The 20,417-nt window shown below is 43.9% G+C and overlaps 2 protein-coding genes across 3 annotated transcripts in view; one reads left to right on the forward strand and one right to left on the reverse strand.

Annotated features, from left to right (window-relative positions):
- Nucleotides 1–14,398, forward strand: part of ATP1B1 (ATPase Na+/K+ transporting subunit beta 1) — a 55,468-nt gene extending 41,070 nt beyond the window's left edge. Inside the window, exons 5-6 of the mRNA XM_069204168.1 lie at nt 1,359–1,448; nt 13,095–14,398. Of these exons, the coding sequence (XP_069060269.1) occupies nt 1,359–1,448; nt 13,095–13,361 (357 nt within the window). The 3' untranslated portion in view covers nt 13,362–14,398. The remainder of the gene's footprint in view (nt 1–1,358; nt 1,449–13,094) is intronic.
- Nucleotides 14,210–20,417, reverse strand: part of NME7 (NME/NM23 family member 7) — a 657,734-nt gene continuing 651,526 nt past the window's right edge. For both annotated transcript variants that reach the window (XM_069204166.1, XM_069204165.1), the window contains exon 12: nt 14,210–14,502. In XM_069204166.1, the coding sequence (XP_069060267.1) occupies nt 14,470–14,502 (33 nt within the window). In that variant the 3' untranslated portion in view covers nt 14,210–14,469. The remainder of the gene's footprint in view (nt 14,503–20,417) is intronic.

Below are 20,417 nucleotides of genomic sequence, written 5' to 3' on the forward strand. Positions count from 1 at the left end.
TAAATCAAGAGTAACGCAAGGCAGCGCAAATGGCTGCCTTGCGTTACAGTGAGGGGCTTATGTGGATGGAGCATGGGTGTTCCCACAGGTCCATCGATGTTTCATGACAAATTCCCAGATTTACCAAGAGTGGTATCAGAATTGTACGCCTTCCCCCCCCCCGACTCCCCCCCCCCCCCCCCCCCAAGAGGCAGAACGAGGAGAAATATACTTATTTCCCCTTGTTTCCTCTTTCTATGTGTGCTGCAAAATATTGTTTTTGTGCAGGAAGGTGCCTCTTCCTGCACAAAAGGAATCCTGCCTACAACGTAGGCACTTTTGCACCATGGTGCAAGGGTGCCTGCATCGGCGAAGGTAACACGTTGTGCGCCATCGGAGGCGGAGAGCTGTGTAATGTTATATAGGCACATTCCTGCCCTCTCCCTTTCACACAGCGCAGCAAGGTGGCTTCCTGCGCAAAAGTTTGTTAAACATGCCCCATGGTATTGGCTGGACAGTATTAAAAGGTTGCAGATTTTATTATCCTGTGAAGTTCAAAGGCAAAATATTCACTGATGCAGGCCTTAATTTGTGAATCCCTGAATGTCCAAAGACATTCAAGGTGGTCATAGAAATCTTCTGTGAGCCTTCCACTGGTGTCAATAAATTGTGTGTACGGCGGTATGGTGCCTAGACTTTTTTTTTTTTTTTTTTTTTTTTTTTGCTTTGGTATTTGCTGACTACTGGCCCAACATAATAAATGTTGAACTGTAGATATTTGTTTATGCTTCTGTTGAAGATTATTGTGCTTATTATTGGATGCAAACTAGACAGGACCTGCCATTTGACTATTCCTAGGTAGGTGGCACACAGGCTGCTTTTGGTCCATCACAGTCTGCAAGAATGGTCCGGAGTGTGTGATGGCAAGTACTATGGGTGGAGAGAAACTTGCCTTTAAGGATAAAGTTGCTTTGCCTTCGGTGCGGTCATGCTGTAGTGTTGGCTGAAAGCAGACTTGGTCGTTCAGGGTCCCTCTACATTACTGTTAATATAATACAGGGCTTCGTCAAAAGGCTTCTTCATGGACACATTCTTTACGAATTGCACCTTTTCATTCTCCCCGGGGTCATACAATTCAGTGTGTGGGTGTTTTTTTTTTTTTTTTCTTTCCTCCCCTTTCCTTGAATGTTGTAAGAAAGCAAGCGAGTTGACTGGGACAACATTACATTGTGTTGCAGTTGAATATTGATTGCGTCCAATGTTACTACTGAAACAAGATGATGAACGTTTGTAATATAGAAGGATTCTGCAGAATAATTATGAATGTAGGGAGGTAAATGTTCTTTTCGTGTAGTAACAATGCTTTATTGTTCTTTCAGCCTCCTACAAATGACAGTAAGGAAGTTGTTCCATCAGAAGTATGGGCAAGATACAATCCGAACATCATTCCTGTTCACTGTGCTGCAAAGGTAAGCCCCCCCAACGAGGCCTCGCATCAGGAGCTGCTCTGCAGGTTCATACTGGAAGGACCTGTATGTCACTGCTTAGTCTAAACATTGCATGGAGGCTAGACTGTTCCAGTAACTGTTTTGTTAAAGTTGTGCTAATTGTGTAATCTAGATGTCAAGTCCTGGGTAGGATGGAAGAGTGGTCCTCGATACAGTGAGCCACAGTCTTGGTTCTCTCTTCTTCCCCTGGTTAAATTCATTGCAGCATTTTAAGTTGTCCGGAGTCCATGTTTGGGACTTCGAGACAACCCAACATGATTTGTACTACAATTCCCCAGATGGAAGCCACTCACTGCTGCACTATGATTTTATTTGTTTTGGTTTTAAGGAGTCAACATTCACCAGCTTGCTCTTTAACGGGTGGGTTTTGCCAAATCCACACCCTAGGGTCTTCACCTTATGAGTAAACAAGGTTGTGGAAGCAAAACTGCTGAGTAAGTTAGAGTTTTGTTTTTAAATGTATTTTTATTCGGCTTTGAAAATGATTTATGCATTCAACATTTCCGCATTTTTAACATAATATATATGGTGTATCATCAGTACAATGCTTAGGTATCCAATGGCAATCAAAAGGATGAGAAATATTCTGAGTTTGGCGACTTTTCGATCAAATGAACATTTAAGTAAGCAAAAATGGTTAGTTGGGTGCTCGCAGCAATTGAACTGGCAACCTTTCTCATGTCCTTGCAATTAACATATTTAACCTGTAAATCAATAAATAAGCCTTTTGATGGCATTGAGGGGAGAGTTGAGTCTTCTTCAATGCATGGGTTGTCGTTCCCCAGTTTTGGGGTCGCATGAATCCTTTGTGAGTGCGTAATGAGGTACCACAGACCGTGCAAGTACTTGATTAAGGGGGAGGGGGTGTCTGGTCACGTCATAGTGGCATTCCAGTTGTTCATAAACTCACTGGTGGCCAAATGTGAATAGGATAATACTGAGCAGGTTGGATCTTAGTTGTTAATTTTCTCATCTTAAGTGGACCAGAGTTTTCTTAGTATTAAGCTAAAAACAGTTGTCCAGCATACATTTTTAATTGCTATTTCACATGGTCCCAGACTCTATTTCGGTTGCCCAGACGTCTGTATCCCGGTAAATATGAGTATTTGCATAGATATGTTAATAGATTAAAAAAGATGAGGGAGCCTTATATTAAATTAAAAGAGCGAGTTATGCGGGATTCCATATCACTTCACAGTGGTAGAGCCCAATTCTTCCTTGGATATTGCTTGCTTCTTCCCTTACAAATCAGCAGGAAAATAACATGAATATCTTTGGTATCTGTGTAAAACGAATGGTGTGGGCAGCGCAGATTAGGGATCCATAGGAACCAAAAGGCAGACCTTCTACATCTAAAACCTAGACACTGTAAATAGGAAGTACCAGCAAGCTCTGAATTTCTCCTTGACCTAAGGGCTGAACTAAGGCAAGCAGCACTTCTCATCACTACCTTTTCCCCCTGCGTTCTACAACTGCCTGCTTCCCCTAGCGGTCTCCTCTCCGCAGCATTCACCCGCACTGAACTGCAGCTGCTGCTCTTTGCACCTCTTGCTGTCTGCAGCATTCAGCACCATGCAGCAGCCTCACTTGCCACATTTCTCTGGTTTCTGTCCTTCCTCTGCGAAACAGAACATATAAAGCAAACTTCCATGAATCACTTGCCTGACTCCTGTTATTATAGAACATCATATAGGGTCCTTAGGCTGTATGTTACCTTGCCAGTACTGAAACTTCGTCATTCCAGGTGCGCCTGAGGGAAATGGTAGGACCGCCACAGATAACATACAGTAACCATGGACTGTTGTGGGTCTCAGAAAAAAGGCCTTGGGCCATCCTCACTGTACTTGTATGCAAGTGTGCCCTTAAAATTCAGGGACATGGCGAAATCTTGACTGTGGCTGATGGAAACTAAAGTGCAGGTCATAAAATGTTCCCCTAGTGATTATATTTTTCCATTTGGAACAGTGTACACCTTTTTTGTATGTTCAGGTAATTGGGAGACCGTACACTAGACCAACTAATCTCCCAGTCCCTCCCTTTGTTGATACATAAAATTAAACACTCTTGTTTGCCTGCTGCAAGATAATGCTTTCTTAGCAACCCCATACAGGAATTCTTGCCCTGTGGAACAGTGATTTGGTTGGTTGGACTATTCTTACTCCTTTGGACAGTCTCCTAAATAACTAATAATGCAATTATTAGTTATTTGGGAGACCGTACACTGGACCATCAACCTCCCAGTCCCTCTCTTTGTTGATATTCTTACTCCTTGTCAGAAACCCTTTCAGATGGCCTTGTGGCATGCAGGGGTTACTAGGCCCAACCGTGGGGGTTGAGGCCTTATACTGCTGATGTCCTGGGGCCTGATCTCCTACGGATCTTAAGCAACTGGGCTAAGTACCGCTTCTACACTTGACTTTCAGTATTAGCTGTGCTTGAGCAGTCCAAGGCTCCCTTGGAGGCTGGCATGGGGAGGGGTGTTAATACAGGTTAGTGAGCACAACTCATAACTTAGAGCATGCGACAGTGTCAAACAGATATCCAGTCAAATACTACTTTTTATATTAAAAAGAGGTATTTTATTTATAACTGCATGTATTCAATGTAGTGTTACAACATATATCAACAAGAACACATTCCTCGAGGTTGGGGATCTAGTGTTCTGCTGACAAATCCCTGTCCCACTGCTTTTTGTAATATGGTTGGCTTTATTCTCCATTCACTGGTGGCCTCATTCAGGAAATAACCAATAGTAGGCCTTAACCAAGAGTCCACTCCAACTCTTAGCAAAGTAGTCAAGTGTCTTGGCACTGCAGTGCCCTTAGCATGAAGTCACGGGCACTCATGCAGCTTTGAGCCTGGTGGAAGAGTTGACTGCATGCAGGAAACACTGCATCACCCTGCATGAAGACTCTCTTCTGGGTTTACACGGCCAGCACCACTAGCGATCTAATGTGCTCCTCCTGCACAGTAAGTCTGATGGTCCCCAAGTTGGAGGTGTAAGGTGTTATTTGGTTATTCCGATGCTTCCAGCTGGGATCGCAGTGAAGTGGCAATGCATTCATAGTGTCCTCCAAAGCTCACAGGGGCAATCCGGCACAGTCCTCTATGCTCGGTCATGCAATTAACAGTTATCTGGTGACAGCCTGATCCTCAAGGTTCCTTGATAGCACCAGCTCCTCCTGCCATTTGGGGTTACTGTACCGCTACTGACCAAGAAACCAGCCCTGACCACACAGTAGTTCATACCACAGTGGCCCCTTCTTATAGGGTCACTGCCATGCTCCACACAGGCCTCACTGCTTATCTGGCAATAATTTCACGGCGGCCCCTCCTGGCCTACGTGGTCATGCAACAGGTGCCGCACAGGGTTTTCTTGCCTTTCTCAGCACTCCTCTCATGGCGATCTTTAGACGGTCCTCTCCTGGCATACCAGATCCTGCACACGGGCAACGACCTGATAGGTGCAGCAGCTGTTCCTCACACCTCGCTTAGGTATTCCACTCTGCAGGATTCCCCACTGGACCTCACTCACTCCAACTCTATCCTCTTTCTCACAAGGAACACAGGGTGTTAAGGTGCTGGTGCTCCAGGGCAGGTGGTCTTTGATTCACTGGGTGATATCTCCTCACCCAGCAGGGCTTTGTCTCCAGTCCTGGTCACAGGCAGACGTCTTCCATAGCTTCTCCTTCTCACAAATCCCAACCAGCTGCTTGGCAGATGACCAATTTTCAAGGGTTCAACCTCCCCTTCTTATAATCCATTTCAGACACCAAATGTGATTAAGGATCTGTCTCTTTAAAGTTTTATGTTGATTCTGCTTTTTTTGAAACACGCACTTCTCTCTTCCTTTTCAAAAGGCTGTCCATCACAGCAGGAGAGACTCCAAAGCCGACTGCCCCACAAGACAGGCCATGGGAGTGAGTAGAGGTCACACGTGGCTGCCAGCCACAGTGATATGTGCATCAGAAGGTTAATCCTGGGCTCCCAGCCCTACTCCTTACGATTCCCTTATCAGCTCCATCTCCTTCCTGAGATGTGTCCAGCTCCCTTCTTTGTGATCTGACTGAATTAAAGAGCACCCTTTGAACTGCATAGATGGAATAGCTCTCTCCCCTCTCCACTGTGTTCCACCCAGCTGACAGGAATGCAGCAATACACAAATCTATCTTGGGGGTAGAATTCCTCTACTGCTCATGTCCTCACCATGCAGGCCTAGGCTTCCCAAAATGGAACCCAGTGTCCTTCATGTCATATATCATTACAGGAACATTGGCACTCGGTGTATGCACACACATTAACCAGTGCTGTTACGTCCATGTATTGTGCCACCCCAGGCTCATATGTATTCAGCACACACATTCACTATTTGCGCACTGATCAGTACTGTAGACTTTCTTTTTTTGTACCATTGTGTGCTACATGCAAACACATTCAGTTAGCGCACACATTCACCATTCATGTATTGTATTTTTCACAAGCACACATACACCCAGCACATACTTTCACTGTTCTCATGTAATATATTCTACAGTATACATACACCCAGTACACACACACACACTATGCATGGACTGCACATCTCTGCTCTGTCCCTGTACTGTACCCTTCACGGATGTGCACACATCCAGTACAGTCACTACTCCTGCGCTTTGCAGCACTTTACATGTACTTTAGAACTTTAAAAAGGTGCGTGCGACTTATGCCTCGCTCCAGTGGAATGAGTGATTCCTCCATGGTATGCTGCCACCACCATGCTTAACTCCTGCTGTAGCCTTCCAACACTATGAGGGTAGTGCTTCGGATGCCCCTCCTGTCCCAACAAGACCGCAATCCGTGAGACAGACCTTTGTCATAGTGTACATGCATGATCCATGTTAACCTATGACAACAAAAATCAGCAGAATCGGGGATCCAGACAACAGTACAGTTGGGCACCCAGGGCAGGGGTACATGTCCATAACCATGAACAGAGGGCTTTTCTGTCCCTCGCACTCTTACATCCAGTACTAGAAGTCATAGACCAGCACCAATATTTCCAGTTCCTGGGAGATCTCCTGATGGACAACCAGAAGGACGGACATTGTAGCTAATATGTTACTCCACAGAAGTAGCCTGTAGGGTGATGAAGGCAAGCTTGCTGCAGAACCTGCTGAGAAATGTCAACACTGAGGGAACTTTGGGGAAGGGTCTGTAGTGAGAACTATGGTGAAAGTCAGGCAAGCTCCGACACGTTAAGCAATTCCTTGTCTGTCATTTGATTCACTCATTGACACTTTTATCTAAGAGGCTTTCAGAGCTTCTAGTGACCCTCAGGATCTGAAGGTGGCAGATAAAAAGGATAAAAGTTCCTGTTTGTGCTGTCTGCTGAACCAACTTGCACCATTTATGTATTATTCGTCAATCTGTTGTGCATGTGCATTCCAGTGGCTTAAATCTTTAGGTCCACTAGAGAATTGTCTCCCCCAGTGGGGGGGGGCAACAACTATGCTGAATTGTGGGTGCACTCAAAATCTACTCTATACATAGGCAAGGATGGTAACCCCTCCTCACTAAGCCATATGAGGCCTTTCTAACAGTGGATCTGATCATGGTGGGGATATAGTTCGTTCTAACTGCATCCCTGAGCGACGAGGCTACTTTAAGTTATGATGGGGGAGGGGGGGGGGGGCAGGGAGACAGACAGACCACACCCATAAATTACCCATTAATTATCCAGGCACGCAGTAACTTTCCCATCCATCTATTAGTCCACTCATCCGTGACTCATTCTCAAGTTCACTCACTCATCCACACCAACTCGCCAACCACGTATGAAACAGTGAGACCTATTGACTTTGTCAGTGTTTATATTTCTTGATGTAACAAAGTTTTATTCCTCACTGGCTACATTTGTTCACATGAGATATATACTACCTAACCTTATCCCAGATTCACAGGGTTGTAAGTGCTTACACAGACTGCAATATTAGCGACGTTAACGCAGAATTAGGTAAAATGTTTCTTAAGTTTGTTTAGACTGACTGCCTTTCAGAAATGCAAAGTAGTAGTCCCTTGAGAGTTGTGGCTTCTTTGCAGGGGCCTCGGCTGCACTAATGGCCCAAGTCCAACCATAAACAGTTTAGAATTTAGTTTACAGCTAAATAAACTGGGTGCAAACTATTATAACTGGGACGTTTGGAGCTGAATTAGTTAATGCAAAAATATGATTTTAGTCACTCTTCTACACCGTCATTTCTCTCAGGTCCAACAGTACATTTCTGCCATGTAAACTGAAATGGAGTTCCCACATATTGGACACTTTTCTGAAGTATACCGAAAGGAATATAACTGCCGCAGGAAATATCTGATTTCTGTAGATTTCCACGCCCTTCTAAACTGATTAACAAGTTCTCAGTTAATCCCGACTGACGAGTGACTAACAAAGCCAACCCCATTGCCTTTCTTTCATGCTGATTTGTAAAGTGCATGCAAAAGCACCCTCGTATGCATGCATAAAGGCCCAGACATACAGCACACATCGAGATGACCATGCACCCTTACCAACATCTAGCTGCCCAAGGACACACGTGTGTATACTTTCAGGCACAGGACGCGTAGACGACTGTGGCAGCTGGTGATCTGTTAAAGTGGTTAGGTGTAATACTTGCCCCAGATACAAGCGAGTAAGCCTGTTTTCTTTTGTAAGGTTTGAGTTTTAGCGGGTTTGGCAAGTTCTCTCCTTGAAGTTTTTATTTTTTATTTTATTTTTTATTTTATTTTTTATTTTAATGCATTTAAAGCACAATTTTCAAATACATTTGCCAAAAACCAAACTGTTTGAAAACAGCACTCATGAAATGGTCAAGTAAATTCGTGGCATGTCAAAGCCTGATATTCCCCTGCAGTTAGCCTATTTTTGTGTCCAAAAGTGTGCCAGGGCCAGCAGTTTGTCATGGATGCCAGCTTATGCCAAGAATTACATTACCTAAAATATATCAGTATCAGAGATTTGAAATTGATGCCACCATATATCATGAGTGTTCTGTACGTCAGAAAGTATGTCCAGGATTTCAGCATGTTCTCATAGTTGGCAGCTCACCCACTCGTTTGACTTCCCCCAGAACCCTCTTCCCCAGCCAAAAGCAGACACTCACAAGCATAACATGCACTTTCAATCACTCAGTTTCTCTCTTGCACTTCTTCTCCCTCTGTCACTGACTCATTCAGTCACACTCGCACAGCAAACTGAGCAGCAGTTGAATGTATGGTTTACTACATGGTTCCTCTGCTGATGTCTCTTCCAGTGCACCAGTAAGGCAGGACACCCATGCAGTAAACGAGGAGCCAGACAAATAAGCAGGGCATCATAAACAAAATAAAGACCTGCTTCAAGCCCTCTCCCAGCTTCAAATGGGGCTAGAGGCGCGCGGCCCTGTGCACAGCTTGAACAGGACTCGGGATCCCGACCTTGCTTTTCTGTATGGATTCTGAATGGGGCCATGGATGCATGGATTAGTGCACTGACAGCGCCTTTGTAGCAGATGATGTGCAACCCGAGGCATGAGGAGCCGATCTGCTCAATAACATGGATTGTGCCTGCAAGCTGGGGTGTAACTGAAGTATGCTCTCACAGATGGCAATCCAGCCATCCACCTACAGAGTGCTATGATTTCAAACATCACTCTGTAGGCTAGTTCATCCCCTTCAGGGTTATGACTGCTATCATTAGCTGTAGAGCCTGGAGAGGGTGAGAGGATTTTTCTGCGCAGTGGCAATCTCCATAAAAGCTCTACCATCGACTATATGGTGCTGCTGCATACAGCAACGGTGTCTGTGTCTTGCCTAAGTTTTGTACAAGAAGGTTTCTCTTCCAGTACAAAATACTATGCTTCAACTTGCTTTTAAATGTTTCCCACTTTTTATATGTGCTGTACTGTACATCACACATGCAAATTTGGGAAAGTTTGGGGGAAAAAAAGCTTTTTGTTTTTGGCACCTCTTTTGAGGAAGTGTGTGTTTTTTGTGCTAAGCTCTGTGTGCAAATGTTAGTAGATGTCTTTACATCAAAAACCATGGGTAACTGAATGGGCACTCCCAAGTAACTTTCATAGTGCTGTACAACTCAGCATCACGGAAACACATGGTCAAAATGCATTCCCGCCCCCAATATATTCTCCCCATGGGGAAATCCATTTTCCTGTGGTGAAATCACTTCCTCCTCAACCCAACGATGTTTTGGAGAGTTCATCTGCCTTTCTCCTCCTGAAAAGTACTTTTCTCCAGTCTTGGGGAGGAAAAGGGTTGGTGTGGAGTTTTTGAAGGCCATCAAACTCACAAGTTTGTCTGGGGTTCATAAGCTTTCAATGTAGAGCACGACCTGATATGCCCACTCCCAACTTTCTGTGCGGGGTTTATTACTGCCAAATTGTACACAGTTGCGGAATACAGTTCTAAAGTGGTAAGAAAATGTACACCTGCCAGATATATTGTAGTTACTTATTAGGTGTAAACGGAGACACTTTTCACCATAAACCGAGGTTTAAGGCTATTAATTGCTTTGTGAATCTGGTTCTTGAAGTCCAGCATCTACGACTTGCCTAAATTCAAAGCCAGCCTTACTATCTTGGAGTTTCTAATAGAGAGCACTTTCATCCCACTAGGAGTCAAGAAGAGCACTGTTGAGACAACAGATAGACCTGGTGATTGATTTCTTAGGGGCTTCATACCCAAAGCCCTTTTGCGATCACACAGCCAACATTCATAAAATCACAGGGTCTGCAACAGCAAAGGGGCCTTTCTTTATGTACAAAAGCCCTTTTACGATTTGGTGAATTCTTCTGAATTGTAAAAGGGCTTTTGCGACCTTGTCTGAATCACCATTCGGAGGGGCGTGAAAGTGTCGTTCCCCTCCTCTTTGCGAGTCACAGAGGAATGTATCAATGGTTTGAGATTGCAATTCCAAAACACTGATCGGATACCAATACATCAAAAAGATAGGTGTCTAATTCACAAAATGTTTAGGAGCCCCTTTTAGACCCATTCCCCTTTCTAAATATCATGAAAATAACTTTCAGGGAAAGTTTGGCAGCGGTCCAATGGACCACTGCCAACTCAGTGAAACCTAAACACAAATATATATTCTTTTTTTAAGAAGTCAATTTTCCCTAACGGAAAACGAACTGCAGTTTAAAAAAAAAAAAAGAAAACTTCATTTAAATGCTATTACAGCCATAGTGGTCTACTGACCCTTGCAGGCCACCATCCCTGCGATTGTGGCCAATCACTGGGGTTTGCAAATTGGGCCCTTCCTAATAAATATAAATCAGCCCGGTCATTCTCCGACCTGCATATCCGCGTTTTGTGAACCGACTTATTTGTTCATGGGTTATTTTGCAAAATACTGGTCCCTTTTCAAAAAGTATGTACACAATTTGTGACCACTTTTTGCGAATGGAATAATAGAATATCGATCTTTACCAGAGTAATAATGCACTTGTGTTTTGGAAGATTATACTGCAGTGGTGTTCTAAGAGAGAGCATTCCTAAGTGACATTTTCAACTAGAAATCCTGTACTTTTCAGTCAGTGTGTGAAATAAGTGCTTTGGAACCCTAGTGGACTCTTGTGGTTGCAATCGCACATGTGCCGGGAGAGGTTGCTAGGAAATGCTATCCCTCGGCCATTTTCTGACACTAGTAACGATAAGGACAGGTCCTTTGTATTACGAGCGAGTCTCCCAGCTCACCACATTTACCCCTTTGCCCTCTACACACAGGGTCTGAAATCTGTAAACTATTTGGCAATCCTGCTTGAAAGAATGTGTGGTGTTTGACACTGTAGGCCAGTTTATTAAAGGAATTATTTTATGAAGAGGAATCTTGTGCGTAAATACCCATCCTTTCCTTACTTGATAAAGTGACCACTAGAACTCCTGCAAAGCATGATTTGGAAGCTGTCTGAATACATTTTTGTTAAGTTCATGTCCAAACAGAACTGCAAACGTCCAAGTAAAAATACAATAAATATATTGCTACCTTGCCTTAAACACATGCAGTGGGTCAGAATCTTTCCACTTCTTTTGTGTAGCCCTGTGGTGGGAAGGGCAGGGGCATCATGCGCCTAATGAAAGTGAAATAACATTTTGAAACGAGTTTTCGTTGGGAGCTATTTCAAATGTGAGTTTCTTTCCATTGGACTGTAAAAAAAAAAAGTAACATTGAGAAAATTGAGGCAGGGTGGGGCAGAGAGGCGGAGACAGTGAAGTGTGTGTGTGTGTGGATTACCTTAAACATCAAAGTATCAAATTAAGGTTCTAGAGTAATTGAACGGTGGGATAAAAGATATTACCACTGGAGAGCCTCTGCATGCAGAAATACGAGGAGGGTAATGGGTGAAATTTTTGGATGTTGTACAATCGCCCTTGAGGGTCTGATCAGTGGCAGGTTTTCAGGCCGTCCATGTGGTATGCAGTGGCGTACAATTAATCTAAAAGTAATCCTTAACAAATAGCAAGGTTATCATTAAATCAGTTTGCCAGTACCTTCATAGGGAGTTGGCGCTACTAATATTTAGGTTTATCATCCCCATAGTGGTCCATGACCAATGAGCCAATAACCTACCAAACTAGCACCAATGCCTCTTCTGCCACTGGTGTACAGGGCAGCGTATGTAACCAAGCACAACGGACCAACAAATATCAATGCTTTTACCTGGGATTGTTACATTTCTCCTGAAATGCAAATTCAATAGTTTCTTTTGTCTGTCATACTATAACCTCCCGAAGAGATGCATGGTCCTCATTTACTGGATTGAGAAATATAATCTGGCTGCCTATGTGGTTTCTATTGGTGCAGGTTGCTGAAAACAAATCATCAAATTTTACTTATTAAGTTTGCTGTGCCAATATGTTTTTCTGTATATTTGTATGGCATATCAATTTTCAAAGAAATAAATGAAATACTATGGGGCAGATTTACAAGAAAGTGGTGCATCGGTCCTGATGCGCCACTTTTATTGCATCCCCCTTGCCCTCCCTAATGAAACCATGCTTGCACCATATTTACAATATGGCACACCAATGGTGTCGTTACCACAACAGCATCAACATTTTTGACGCTGTTGTGGCGCTTTGGTGCACTACCGTCAAAAATGTTGACGGTAGTGCAGCAAAGCACAGGGAGGCCCATAGATTATTATGGGTGCGTCACTGACTCCTGCCCTGAGCAGGCATTAAAAATGACAGAAAAATGGCGTTGGGAAATCTTGTAAATTTCACTGCGCCATTTTATCAGGCCTCCGGGTGTGGGAACGCACCCCTTGCATACCTTATGCCTGAGGCAGACAAGATGTGGCACAATGCATGCATTGCGCCACTTTGTAAATATGGCGTTGGGGAATGGCCACCTTAATATCATAAAAATGACGCTAAGGCGGCGCTAGGGGCTTGTAAATCTGCCCTAATGTGTATTAAGTAGAGAATTCAGCAATTTTTTTAAAAAAAATTTTTTTTGCAGCACCCTTTAGAATTGTCTACAAATTTCTGTTCTGTCCTCAGAGCTGACAACTATTAAACATACTTGGCATATTAACAAATGTGTTTTTTTTTTTTTTCTCCTTCTTTAATTAGAAAGCTGAAGAAGCAGATAAAATTGGAAGTGTGGAATACTATGGTATGGGGAACTACTCCGGGTTCCCTCTGCAGTACTACCCATACTATGGAGTGCTTCTACAGCCCAAATATCTTCAGCCCCTTTTGGCTGTGCAGTTCACTAATCTCACCTACGACGCTGAAGTACGCATTGAGTGCAAAGCATATGGCGATAACATTCGTTACGACGACAAGGACCGCTTTATGGGACGTTTTGATGTGAAATTCGAAATAAAGAGCAGCTGATCAGAAGCACAACCCACCTAAAATAAACTACTTAGTCTTGAACAAACTATCATACGTATGGGACCTACACTTAATCTATATGCTTTACACTAGCTTCCTGCATTTACTAGATTAGAATGTAAATTTAAAGTGTAGCAATAGCAACAAATATTTATTCTACTGTAAATTAAAAAAGAGAACTAAATTACTTGAGCCTTGGGACAAGCCTAGTTCTACTGTAAATTATGATTCCATGACTGACTTGTAGTAAGCAGTGTTGCCGGCCCCTAAGTATTGCTGCCTTGTGTATTTTTATGTTTTAGTGTACAGTACCATAGGTGCTTACTCCGGTCATTTTTTTCAAGCCATGTTTTATTGTATCTGTTTTCTACTTAGTTCAAGGATTGCAGTCAAAGGTGTAAATACTCAGTAATGGGAATAAAACTGGCAAGGTACCTATATATTTTTTGTTTTGTTGCTCTTTTAAAGTTAATAGCCCACTGATTGATATTTTAACACTCCACGCAGCCCCTTATCCTGTGGTGTTAGTTTCCTTTCCGGAGGGGGGCTTTTATTTTATTTTTAGATTCACTGAAATGCAAGTGGTGACGGGTTGTGCTTTTTGCATCACATTTCTGCTCCTAGTCCTTCTCTATGTTCCGAAGTTGTTTGAGGTCTAAGTCAGAATGTCAGTGATAGGGCTAATCGCTTTCCTTTATATATTTTGTTCCTGGAGGCATCACATTCTGGTGCTGTGTCTTTATGAATGTTTTAAACATTTTCATGGTGGAAGAATTTTATATTTATGCAGTTGTACAATTTTTATTTTTTTCTGCAAGAAAGTGTAATGTATGAAAAAACCAAAGTCACATGTTAAAAAATAAATCTTTATTTTGAACTTTATAAAAGCAATGCAGTACCCCATAGGATGGCGTTAAGTGTTGTCTAGTGTGCAAACTCAATGTTCAAACATCTGTAATATTTGCCAGGAGTACCGTGCTCTGTCTTGTTTCCATTCAGGTTACGACATTGGACAATAAATGAATGAACACAGTTAAGGCCTTCGTTTGTCTGTTATTCCCCTTCCTGGGTAGGAAATGGCAACATATACCAGTTAATTCTTAGGTTTTTAATTGTCAAGGATCTTGAAAAAGTACTGGACCTGCAAAAGAAGAAAAAGTTATTTAGAATGGTAATTCATCTTTTATGGAAGCTAATTTAAATAAGGGACAACGTGCATTAATCAATACAACCGTTTACCTCCTCTCCGAGATCCAAAATCCCTTAAAAATATAACAGCTGTAAAATAAGACAGTCAAATGTAGGTGCAGGTGGGTAAGATCCAGGCTAGGACTCCAGTATTTCCCTTTTACATACAGTTCCTTCAAATTGAAATAATTTACGAAGTCAGCAGTCACCATGAAGCTCTGGCATGGAATCTCCCTTCTGGTCCTGCACTGGACAACTTTGCTCTGAACTATAGAAACCATGAGAGGGTAATTACACAATCTTTGATGAAGAAGATTAATATAATACATGGGAGCCTAAAATTATAAAAAGCCACATATTTAATTTCCATACTTTAGTCGAGTTGTGACCTCTCGTCACGATAATAACAAAATTACATACATGCTCAACTGTAATAAGTGGTTACATTTGAGTTGTGGCATCAAAATGCCTACCACCACCAGCCAAGAAGAAAGGCAGACCATAACATAACATAACTACAGCCTCAGCTTTAATGAAAATAAGAACTGTAAGTTCGATGGCATCTGTCGCTGTAGATACGCATGTTCTGCAATAGCTCGCCATCTGGTGTTGGGCCGGAGTGTTACAAGTTGTTTTTCTTCGAAGAAGTCTTTCGAGTCACGGGACCGAGTGACTCCTCCTTTTGTCTCCATTGCGCATGGGCGTCGACTCTATCCTCGATTGTTTTTTTTCCGCCATCGGGTTCGGACGTGTTCCTGTCGCTCCAAGTTTCGGAACGGAAAATTAGCTAATTTCGGAAGATTTTCGTCGGTATTGTTGCGTTCGGGATCGGCGTACTTACATTCAACACCGCATCGAAGAACGAAGAGCTCCGGTGCCCTTCGGGGTAGTTTTTTCGATCCTCCGTCGGGGCCTGGTCGGCCCGACCGGGTGCTGAAGAACGCCGATGGAACGGACCCCGTTTCGTTTCTGCCCCAAATGCCACAATAAATACCCCTACACAGACCAACACTTGGTCTGCAACCTGTGCCTGTCACCTGAGCACAGCGAAGACACCTGCGAGGCCTGTCGTGCGTTCCGGTCCCGAAAAACACTCCGAGACCGTCGAGCCAGAAGACTTCAGATGGCGTCCGCACCGACAGCCCAACGGGAGTTCGAGGAACAGAAAGAAGAAGGTACCTTCTCGATCCAAGACTCAGACTCCGAAGGATTCGACGATACACAAACCGTGAGTAAGACGTCGAAAAACACAGAGAAACATTTACAAGGCCCAGGGGACGCCACTGCCACCAGGCCATGGCTCGACCCATAAATTCGGTGACCGACCATCGGCACCGAAAAAGGCCCAAACCGTGCCGTGATCGTCCGACTCCGGTCGAGACACCGGCACGCAGCCTTCTCGGGACCGAGAAAGTGCTGGAGACAAGCCTCGACACCGTGATGCCGGTGTGGACACGGCTCGACGCCGAGACAGCGGCACAGAAACAGATCGACGCCGAGAGGTTTCGGCCCCGAAAAGGAAAAAAGTCTCCTCGGAGCCGAAAAAACACGCAGACAAAGTTTCGATGCCGAAACAAACTGCAAGCGACCCAGCTTCAGGCTCTTATACAGAAGAGCACTCGCTAACCTCCCAAATGCAGAAGCATAGGTTTGAGGAAGAGCTACAAGCAACTGATGTGGACCATACGCAAAAGCGTATCTTCATTCAGCAGGGGACAGGAAAAATAAGCACCCTTCCCCCCATTAGGAGAAAGAGGAGGTTGGAGTTCCAGACGGAACAAACACCACAACCAAAAGTGGTGAAAAGAGTTACACCACCACCCTCACCTCCGCCCGTGATTGACGTATCACCAGCACAAACTCCATCACACTCCCCAGCTCACACCACCATGAGCCAGGGTGACCAAGATCAGGACGCATGGGACCTATACGACGCCCCAGTGTCAGATAACAGTCCGGAGGCATACCCTGCGAAGCCATCTCCACCAGAAGACAGCACCGCGTACTCTCAAGTGGTGGCTAGAGCAGCACAATTTCACCACGTAAGCCTCCACTCAGAACAGGTCGAGGATGATTTCTTATTCAACACACTCTCCTCCACCCACAGCTCATACCAAAGCCTGCCTATGCTCCCTGGTATGCTCCGCCACGCAAAAGACATCTTTAAGGAGCCGGTTAAAAGTAGGGCAATCACACCAAGGGTAGAAAAAAAGTATAAGCCGCCTCCTACGGACCCGGTTTTCATCACTACACAGCTGCCACCAGACTCTGTCGTTGTAGGAGCAGCTAGGAAAAGGGCCAACTCTCACACATCTGGAGATGCACCACCCCCAGATAAACAAAGCCGCAAGTTTGATGCAGCTGGTAAAAGAGTCGCAGCACAAGCTGCAAACCAGTGGCGCATCGCGAACTCCCAGGCACTACTTGCGCGCTATGACAGAGCCCACTGGGAAGAGATGCAACATCTCATTGAACATCTGCCCAAGCACTTACAAAATAGGGCAAAACAAGTGGTTGAGGAGGGACAGGCCATCTCCAACAACCAGATCCGCTCCTCCATGGACGCTGCAGATACAGCTGCACGGACAATTAATACATCTGTAACTATCAGAAGGCATGCATGGCTCCGAACGTCTGGATTTAAACCAGAGATTCAACAAGCAGTTCTCAATATGCCTTTTAATGAAAAAGAACTGTTCGGTCCAGAAGTGGACACAGCGATTGAGAAACTCAAAAAAGATACGGACACTGCCAAAGCCATGGGCGCACTCTACTCCCCGCAGAGCAGAGGGAATTACAGTTCATTCCGTAAAACGCCCTTTCGAGGGGGGTTTCGGGGTCAAAGCACACAAGCCAGCACCTCACAAGCCACACCGTCCAGTTACCAAGGACAGTATAGAGGAGGTTTTCGGGGACAATATAGAGGAGGGCAATTCCCTAGAAATAGAGGAAGATTCCAAAGCCCCAAAACCCCTACTACTAAACAGTGACTCACATGTCACTCACCCCCTCCACACAACACCAGTGGGGGGACGAATAGGTCATTATTACAGAGCATGGGAGAAAATCACTACAGACACTTGGGTTCTAGCAATTATCCAACATGGTTATTGCATAGAATTTCGACAATTCCCTCCAAACATACCACCAAAAGCACAAAATTTAACAACACACCATTCCAATCTCCTGGAGATAGAAGTGCAGGCACTATTGCAAAAGAATGCAATCGAATTAGTGCCAAACACACAAATAAACACAGGAGTTTACTCACTGTACTTTCTGATACCAAAGAAGGACAAAACACTGAGACCAATCCTAGACCTCAGAGTAGTGAACACTTTCATCAAATCAGACCACTTCCACATGGTCACACTACAAGAAGTATTGCCATTGCTAAAGCTGCACAACTACATGGCAACTTTAGACCTCAAGGATGCTTATTTCCATATACCAATCGCACAGGAAATACCTAAGGTTTGTATTCAAAGGAATACATTACCAATTCAAGGTACTGCCTTTTGGATTAACAACCGCACCAAGAGTCTTTACCAAATGTCTAGCGGTAGTCGCAGCACACATAAGAAGGCAGCAGATACATGTGTTCCCATATCTAGACGACTGGCTAATCAAGGCCCATTCGTTAATAGAGTGCTCAAATCACACAAATCATATCATACAAACCCTCTTCAAACTAGGGTTCACCGTCAATTTCACAAAATCCAAAATTCTGCCACGCAAGGTACAACAATACCTAGGAGCCATAATAGACACATCAAAAGGAGTAGCCACTCCAAGTCCACAAAGAATTCAAAATTTCAACACCATCATACAACGCATGTATCCAACACAAAAGATACAAGCAAAGATGGTATTAAAACTCCTAGGCATGATGTCATCATGCATAGCCATTGTCCCAAACGCAAGACTGCACATGAGGCCCCTACAACAATGCCTAGCATCACAGTGGTCTCAAGCACAGGGTCACCTTCTAGATCTGGTGTTCATAGACCGCCAAACTTACCTCTCGCTTCTGTGGTGGAACAACATAAATTTAAACAAGGGGCGGCCTTTCCAAGACCCAGTGCCACAATACGTAATAACAACAGATGCTTCCATAACAGGGTGGGGAGCACACCTCGATCAACACAGCATACAAGGACAATGGAACGTACATCAAACAAAACTGCATATCAATCACCTAGAACTTCTAGCAGTTTTTCAAGCACTAAAAGCTTTCCAACCAATAATAGTTCACAAATACATTCTCGTCAAAACAGACAACATGACAACAATGTATTATCTAAACAAGCAGGGGGGGACGCACTCCACGCAGTTAAGCCTGCTAGCACAAAAAATTTGGCATTGGGCAATTCACAACCAAATTCGCCTAATTGCACAGTTTATACCAGGGATACAAAATCAACTCGCAGACAATCTCTCTCGAGATCACCAACAGGTCCACGAATGGGAAATTCACCCCCAAATTCTGAACACTTATTTCAAACTCTGGGGAACACCTCAGATAGACTTGTTTGCGACAAGGGAGAAAGCAAAATGCCAAAACTTCGCATCCAGATACCCACACAAACAATCCCAAGGCAATGCCCTATGGATGAACTGGTCAGGGATTTTTGCTTACGCTTTTCCTCCTCTCCCTCTCCTTCCTTACCTGGTAAACAAACTCCGTCAAAGCAAACTCAAACTCATATTGATAGCACCAACTTGGGCAAGGCAACCCTGGTACACAACGCTGCTAGACCTATCAGTGGTACCCTGCATCAAATTGCCCAACAGGCCAGATCTGTTGACACAGCACAACCAAAAGATCAGACACCCAGATCCAGCATCGCTGAATCTAGCAATCTGGCTCCTGAAATCCTAGAATTCGGGCACTTACAACTTACCCAAGAATGTATGGAAGTCATAAAACAAGCCAGAAGGCCATCCACTAGGCACTGCTATGCAAGTAAATGGAAGAGGTTTGTTTGCTACTGCCATATTAATCAAATACAACCATTACACACAACTCCAGAACAGGTAGTGGGTTACTTGCTTCACTTACAAAAATCTAACCTAGCTTTCTCTTCCATTAAGATTCACCTTGCAGCAATATCTGCATACCTGCAAACTACCTATTCAACTTCCCTATATAGGATACCAGTCATTAAAGCATTCATGGAGGGCCTTAGGAGAATTATACCACCAAGAACACCACCTGTTCCTTCATGGAACCTAAATGTTGTCCTAACTAGACTTATGGGTCCACCTTTTGAACCCATGCACTCCTGCGACATACAGTTCCTAACCTGGAAGGTGGCTTTTCTCATCGCCATTACTTCCCTAAGAAGAGTAAGCGAGATTCAGGCTTTTACTATACAGGAACCTTTTATACAACTACACAAAAATAAAGTCGTCCTAAGAACCAATCCTAAATTTTTGCCAAAGGTTATTTCACCGTTCCATCTAAATCAAACAGTGGAACTTCCAGTGTTCTTTCCACAGCCAGATACCGTAGCTGAAAGGGCACTACATACATTAGATGTCAAAAGAGCATTAATGTATTACATTGACAGAACAAAAAACATCAGAAAGACTAAACAACTCTTTATTGCATTTCAAAAACCTCACGCAGGAAACCCAATTTCAAAACAAGGTATAGCCAGATGGATAGTTAAATGCATCCAAATCTGCTACCTTAAAGCTAAACGACAGCTGCCCATTACACCAAGGGCACACTCAACCAGAAAGAAAGGTGCTACCATGGCCTTTCTAGGAAACATCCCAATGCAAGAAATATGTAAGGCAGCCACATGGTCTACGCCTCACACATTCACCAAGCACTACTGTGTAGACGTGTTATCCGCACAA

This window comes from Pleurodeles waltl, chromosome 8 (assembly GCF_031143425.1).
Source record: "Pleurodeles waltl isolate 20211129_DDA chromosome 8, aPleWal1.hap1.20221129, whole genome shotgun sequence".
NCBI lineage: Eukaryota > Metazoa > Chordata > Amphibia > Caudata > Salamandridae > Pleurodeles > Pleurodeles waltl.